The sequence below is a fragment of the Urtica dioica genome, chromosome 12, assembly GCF_054948205.1.
Source record: "Urtica dioica subsp. dioica isolate 48M chromosome 12, U.dioica_male_clone48M_v1_H2, whole genome shotgun sequence".
NCBI lineage: Eukaryota > Viridiplantae > Streptophyta > Magnoliopsida > Rosales > Urticaceae > Urtica > Urtica dioica.
The window spans coordinates 7,189,876-7,197,448 of NC_142767.1; the positions used below are offsets into that span (position 1 = coordinate 7,189,876).

The 7,573-nt window shown below is 41.3% G+C and overlaps 1 protein-coding gene across 1 annotated transcript; it reads right to left on the reverse strand.

Annotated features, from left to right (window-relative positions):
* Positions 1-4,222: 4,222 nt before the first annotated feature.
* Positions 4,223-7,347, reverse strand: LOC149378854 (protein SMAX1-LIKE 3-like). The gene is made up of 3 exons (XM_089603297.1): positions 6,036-7,347; positions 5,676-5,862; positions 4,223-5,559 (listed from the first exon to the last, which is right to left on the reverse strand). The coding sequence occupies exons 1-3, from the start codon at positions 7,166-7,168 to the stop codon at positions 4,489-4,491; spliced, it is 2,391 nt and encodes a 796-aa protein (XP_089459423.1). The 5' UTR covers positions 7,169-7,347; the 3' UTR covers positions 4,223-4,488.
* Between the last annotated feature and the right edge of the window lie 226 nt (positions 7,348-7,573).

The window sequence follows — 7,573 nt, forward strand, 5'->3', positions numbered from 1 at the left end:
AATAATCACATTATTAAACAATTGAAGATATCATATTAATACTAATTAAGTTACAATCAATTTAAACTTTTAACCTAAACTAATGGAATTATTAAACTTAACAAAATTACTAAACATGTAAATTATCAAATTAATACTAATTAAGCTACACATATATATACAAATTAATTCCTAACACATAAACTTAATCTAATTAAAATTACTTAACACCATATACAAATTAATACCTAACAAATAGAAACTAAACATACAATATATATACAACATACAATAAAATCTATACAATATATATTTACATATAATATATAAACTAATAATACCTAAACAGAAGAAAAAAAAATACTAACCTGGCAGGGACTCTCGGAGAAGGAAGGTCACCCCGTCGATGCGACTAATGGCCCTGCGTCGGAGAGGAACTGGGACTCGGAGGACAGGAACTCGGCAGCGGGGCCGGGGCTGAGCGCACGGCGAGGTCCGGAGGCACGGGACGACGATTGAGGCTGTGAGAGAGGGAGAGAAACACTAAGAGAGAGCGCGAGGCAGAGAGGGAGAGAAACACTAAGAGAGAGCGCGAGGCAGAGAGGGAGCAAATTCAGTGAGCGGGAGAGAGAGAAATACCGGTTTGGTGGATGAGCTGCTGGCGGCGGAGGAGCGCGGCGGCGGCGGAGGTCCCACCAGCGGCGGAGCGTGGCTGGTGGCGCGCGCGGCTTGGTGGAGGAGCTGCTGGCCGAGCGCAAGCAAGAAGGAGAAGAGAAGATAAAGGAGAGACGTGGTGGCGGCGCGCGCGGCTTGGCGGAGGAGCTGCTGGCCGCCGATCGAAGCTCGGTTTTTTTTTCTTCCTCTTTTCCTGGTGTCGCAGATGAGGCAGAGAGAGAGAGAGAAGCGGCGGAGGTGGTGGAAAGGGCGGAGCGCGGCGGAGGTGGCAGAGAGAGAGAGAGGGTTTTTTTTTCGAGATAGAGGGGTTTTTTTTTAAACAGAGAGGGAGAGTTGGGTTTGAGCGGCTGGAGAAGAAAGGATCGCGACCTGGGTTTTTAAACAAACCCTAATAATCAGGTGCGACTTAGTCGCACCTGATAACTCTTCAGGTGCGACTAGTCGCACATGCTAACTCATCAGGTGCGACTAGTCGCACCGGATTGTAATTAAAAAAAATAAAAATTTCATTCGCCACGTCAGATTAATGAAATAAAAGAGAGGGAGATGAGGCCCGCCCAAAAAATTAAAACTATCTGATGCGACATAGTCGCACCTGAAAGTTTCAACATATTTTCAGGTGCGACTAGTCGCATCGGATTGTCAAAATCAAAAGACAATTTGAGCGAATTTTTTCGGCTTCTGATTGACTATCTGATGCGACTAGTCGCATCTAAAAGTTATTTAGATGCGACTTTTAGATGCGACTAGTCGCATCTGATAGTCTTGTGCATCAGAAAATCAATTTTGTAGTAGTGTATTCTTGCTTCACAAAATATTATTACCTTTTACTCTGCGTACTTAAAATTCTTTTTAAGGAAAATGATGAGTGGCCTGGACCAACTGTATACTAGCTTTAGGAAACATGTAACAAGCTGGATTGATTATTTACGAGTCATACCATGCATCATATCGAATCTCTGCCTACAAAGCCAAGCTAATTATTTAGACACTAATTATATTGATCAATCTAGGAATTCTCAAAAACCAAATTCAATTATTAGAATAACCAAGGAAGTAGGGTATATGGCTATACTCTACAATATAGGGGTTTTTTAATTTTTTTTGTTTTGTTTTTAAACCTCTACTATGTAGGCTTCATTATTCGGATATATGTCTATTGGTGTGTTGTTATGTCTTAAAGCTCGATCTATTTGAAATATTATTTTGCTATGCCACATGACCTTTTTTTCCCATAGTTATGTTGGTGCTATCTTTACGCACAAAGAAAGTAAAGGACTAGGGCCAACTAATAATAATTTGATAAATCCTATCAGAGAAATAAGAAATGGAAGAAAATATATAACAGGACGTAATAACATATATGTAAGCGCAGTTTTACATCTTACTACTGTAATGGAAGATGTTAATATGCACTATGACAAGCTTCTTTCGAATTCATCAACACAATCATTTCAACTCATTTTATTTAACATCTTCCATATGTGCGTATACACATGTATACATTTATTATTATATAGACTAAGGATAAGGCACCATGCACGCTATGCTTATTATATATATTATTGACATAATTAAATTGACGACTATTAGTGTGTGTGTGTGTGTAGAATACTAAAGAGGTCGTATTAGTAGTTGTCAAAAAAGAACATAACAAGGCGACCATATAAATGTAGCCAGTCTACTCAAAAGATGAAAACTCGGGTTTTGTGTTGCACTAATATCATTCACATAACTTTTGGTCCACAGTGGAATATAAAGCGTGATCACTACTGTAGATTTCTTGGATTTAATGAACCAATTATATCGTGTTTGAAAACATATAGATATGCATGATATATAAAATATATCCAATATATTTGAACGTAGTGTATACCCACTCAAGATTCTAAAAATATTGAAAACCAAGTAGAAAGGCAATGCTTGACTAGACTGTGACATAATCCAAGTAAATTAATATTAATTTTCCCACTACTTCCACATGATTATTAATGTCCCTACTAACCTTTCCAAAAATAAAAAATATCAATGTTTTTACTAGACTCGAGGCGAACGAAAAATATACATAAACAAATAGTTTATGCCGGTAGAAAATAGATTGTAGAGATCATCACTTCTAAATTTAGACTTGAAGTATAGTTATACCCATTGAGACAAAATGGGTCATTAAATTCGGAGAATTTTTGGATTAAGTGGTCGACGAGTTATAGACTGGGAGCTCATGCAATCTTTGAGACCGAGTCAACAACCTCAGCTGGCGCCCACGACACCGTTGCTTCAGACTACGCCACCACCAGCTATGAGAGTTCATACTACGCCAGCGTCGGTAGAGCAGTAAGTAAGATCGTCCAAGCGGTAGCACCAACAACAGCTCAAGAGGAAAGAGAAGCGGAAGATGACAAACGATAGAGATGTTATTTTCCGATAGGCGCTCGAAGTCGTAGTAGTCTTTATGGGTTCAGCGACTAGAGCGTTCTTTTTTATTATACTTTAGATGAAAATTTCGAATCTATAATATTTTCTATTCCGTTTTATAAATCATTTATTTTCTATTTCAAAGTTCTATTCCGTTTTATAAATCATTTATTTTCTATCTCAAAATATAAATTAAAAAAAAAATTAATACAATGGATGCGACAAAAGAGTTCCCGCGTTTTGGCGGGTTCTCGTTGGATGCGACTTTGTCGCATCCAAAATTCTGAATTCCCGCCAAACAAGCTTTAGCGGAATTGCCATGGATGCAACTAGTCGCGGTCAATGTCAACAATTTCGGATCAAAGGATGCGACTTTTGCCGCATTCAATTGACTTTTGGAGGCGGATTTTTGGCTTTTGGATGCGACAATAGTCGCATACAAAAGCCCTATTTGTCCTAGTGACCGTATCGATCTACAAATTTAACAATTTTTTTTATTTTATTTATTTATTTTGTTTGCTAAAAATTGAAATTGTGCCACTCCTCAAATTATATTTAACTATGAGTTTCAGCCACACTTATGAGATCAAATATATTTAATATAGTATTTACCTGTCTATTAAAAAAATTAGATAAAAATGAAAATATAGAATGGAACAATCAAGATGTATATATATATATATATATATATATATATATATATATATATTATCATATAATTTATCAATTAAATTTGAACCTGAGCAATAACTTATACAAGTAACTTAATCCTGAGCTTATTGTACAGGCTTTGGTGGCCGATTTTTCTTCGTATTCTGAATGAGCTAACCCTGGTGAACCCTAGTCTGCTCTCTCCTGAAATTTAATTTAATTATTTAATTTATTTAATGCAGAATTCCCTTATATTTTTTTTTTTTTTTTGAAGAATTTGGTTTATAAATGAAAATTATAAGTGTATAATTTATTGGGTTAAATAAACATTTCAGTTTAAAAAATTATTTATTTATTTCATAATTGAGCAATTAGTCAATTGGTTTTAAAAGCACTATTAGAATTACATTTTGCATTTTTTTTTCTTCAACTACAACTGCACAATGACATAACTAATCGGTATGAGGTAATGACGTAACTTTCCTTGATTCAAAACTACCAATAATGTAAACCAACAGCTTAAAGTGAAGAGCAAAATATACATGTCATTAGTCTTATAACATCACATGCATGAGAAAAATACAAAGTGAACGACGTGTTTCCCTAACTGAGCCCACATATACCTTTAATAAAACTTCTTACAAACCCCCTAACTAAACCTAAAATAATAAATTACAAGAAAACAAAACACTTGAAAAAAAAAAATATGTAGGAAGTACAACAACGAAAACAGTCAATGAACCAATAATCCCCTCTCTCCAATCACAATTACTTTTGAACTTTAAAGACAAACTTCCTATCAACAGATTCCAAAACGCCAACGTAAACGGAATCTGAATCTTCATCATCGGCGCCATGATCTTCATGACGTACAGCGATATTCAAATCCAGCGAAACTTGCTCCTTTTGGCTCGTCGACGACGATCTCTTTGGAGACGAAGCTCGCGAGCCAGAAGAAGCAGCGAAACCGTCACAGCTGAAGATGACAATGGAGTCCTTAAGCGGCACAGTTTGGCCACAAGGAAGCGTTATCTTCCCATCTTCCACGGCTCTCTTGATACCCTTCTGAGAACACCGATCAACCTCTTCCATATCCTCCAAGAAGAAAACCCTACGAGGATTCTCGTTCATGGCTTCTCCAAACCTCTGAACATAACCCGAACCCGACCCATAATCGTCCCTCGTCCTTTTCTGCCTCTTCGAACCAGCGTCCTCGGACGATAAATAACTGCTTAGACCGATCGAGACGAAGCTGGTCCTCTGGGAGCCGAAGATGAGCTTCGCAAGAGTCCTCGCGATCTTCTCTTTTCCTCGGGAATCCTCACCGAGGAAACCGAGACAACAGGTCTGTTCTTTCTTGGACCGGCACTGAAGGACCATGGTGGCGATCTCGGGGATGATTTCTTTCTGCCACGGAACGTCCTTCTCCATTTCGTCGCAGAGAAGCCTAAGGTTCTCGGGGTTGAGCTCGTTGAAGCTTCTGATCCCTAATTCTCCGTCGTCGTCATCGTCCTCTTCTTCCACAATGACCTCGCTCGAGGACGCGGAGTTTGGGCTCGAGTTGGGATTTGATAGGAGATCGGGCTTGGCCGGCTCATGATCATCCTCGTCGTCGTCGTCGCAGACTATGAGATTATCTCCCTCTTGATCATGATGATTATCGTTGTTGCTTTCCAAAGTCCAGAATTGGTACTCCTTCGGAGACTGTTTGTTGGGAAGGGTGTAGTTGAAATGATCGTAATTCATCGAGGACTTCTCCGCAAAATGATGATGTTTCTGTCCTGGACTGCAAAATGAATTCCACTTCTTGCATAAATCCCCAACTGTGATGCAATATTCCTGATTGAGATAGAGAGACAGAAAAGACAAAAAGAAAACACATGAGAAGATATTCAATAATTAAATAGTGAAGCTATATAATATTGTATAGATAAAGTGGTCCAATGGAATAATACCTGATGATGACTGTTGGTAGTGTTTCTCATAATATTCTCGTCCCTGTACTTTTGTAGCCACGAAGGCAAGCCTGAGATGGCACTAGAATTGGCGTTATGAACATCAAAAGAGCAGTGTTTCTCGTCTCCATCGACAATCTCTTTGGATGCCTTGTTCGTCGTACTTACCACATCACCCTCAACATCACTGTGTAGAATATACAACAACAAACAAACAAAAACTCAGCATAAATCAATCACTTTCCTAATAATAACAACGAAACACAAGGGAACAACTTGGTATGTAAAAAGCAAATAGTAAAAGCCGAATTATGTCGAAAATCTAAAATTCCTCAAAACTTTAGATTATTTTATTCGTACCTTTCAAATTTGAGGCTGAGGCTTAAGCTGCTTCCGACCGGGATGGTCAGAGGGTGAAGCTCCCAGAGCGTCTCGAGGGAAGGATTGCCTGTTTTGCATTTAGAGTAGGCTTGGAATGTGGAGATTCCCATGAGCCAGACTCTGTTGTATTCTCCTTTGTCGGAGACCAGTCTTTTGAGCTCCATCATAATCTGTTCCAAAGCAACGTAACCACTCGTCCCAGTCCTTGTTGACCAAAACTCAGAGACCCAACTGAGATCTCCCAAATAAAACACGACCCCTCTCCCCACGTAGCTCTTCACCACAAACCTCAGCTCAACCAGCTTCTGATCAGCCTCTTCCTTGGACACGTTCCTCAGCGAGAAGAGAGGGAGGTTCACGAACTGCATGTACCTCTGACCGCCAGTGATAATTCCCTGGCCCGTTGACCGGTCAACCGCCTCGATGACTCCGCGGGCAACGCTCTCCGCCGCGGCCAGGCTCTCCCCGACGATCACGGTGTTCTTCCTCTTGGTGAGCATGACGGTGAGAACGCCGTTCACGTCGTCGTGGCTTACGTGGCTAGGGCTAGGGCTAGGGTTAGGGTAGCGAGGCTTGTTACCGTTGCTAGACGGCGTGTCTAGAGACACGGCCTGCTCAACCCTAGACTTGACGTGGGGGCTAGAGAAGCCTGCCTCTCGCATGACGCGGCTGACGCTGGGGTCGTCGAGGATTGAGATCACGAGCTGCTCGAGCTCGATCTTGAGGGCCAGGATGGGCTGCTGCTGATTCTCGGCCGAGCCGCGGCGCTGGTGGGCCTGGGCCCGCTTGAAGGCCGCCACGAGGGCGTTCGAGAACGACGGGCCCGGGTACCGGTGGTGCGGGGCCAGCAGCGGGCCCGGCCCCGAGGCGGGGAGGCGGTTCAGCGCCACGTTGAAGCACAGCTCCAGAGCCTTGCATTGCAGCGGGTGCGAGTGGCACTGAAGGCACGCCCTCCTCAGCAGACCCGCTGACGTGGCCAGCATCGAGCTCGCCACGTGGAGCGGCGTGACCTGTGCGTGGCCCCGCCGCTTCGCCAGCGCCACCGCCTGCTTTACTGTCGTCGCCGCCTCCGGGGTTAGGGCTTGTTGGACCGTGCAAATCCCTCCTCTCATTTTTTTCTATATAAATTATTCAAGTCTATGTGTGTGTAAATGTTTCAAGGTTTTGTTGGTGGTTTTTTTTTGGCTTAGTGGGTGTTCATTCTTTTTGGGGTTTTGGAGAATGTTTGGGAATTATTGGGATGGGAAGTGTTGAGTGTGAAGTGGGTTATTGTGTAGGTTGTGTGTCTATATTTATAATATTATTATTAAATTATTTATATTTTGTTTTTGATATTATTACGGATGAGGAATGTGTAAGAGACATACTATGGGATGTGGGTTTTGTTCCTTTCTTGTTAGTGAGGGAAGTTTTGGCTTTTGTGTGTGTGAAAGTGGATGGCATGTGAAGTTAACTTTGGCCTGTCTTTAATTCTCTCCTTCTCCCTCTCCATCTCTCTCTCTCTCTCTCTCTCTCTC

Excerpts from the sequence above, each read along its gene's own strand:
- LOC149378854 (XM_089603297.1), bottom strand. The coding sequence starts at position 7,168 with ATGAGAGGAGGGATTTGCACGGTCCAACAAGCCCTAACCCCGGAGGCG. Across the intron at positions 5,863-6,035 it reads CTCAGCCTCAAATTTGAAAG|TGATGTTGAGGGTGATGTGG; the intron begins GTACGAATAAAA and ends TATTCTACACAG. Across the intron at positions 5,560-5,675 it reads CTACCAACAGTCATCATCAG|GAATATTGCATCACAGTTGG; the intron begins GTATTATTCCAT and ends TATCTCAATCAG.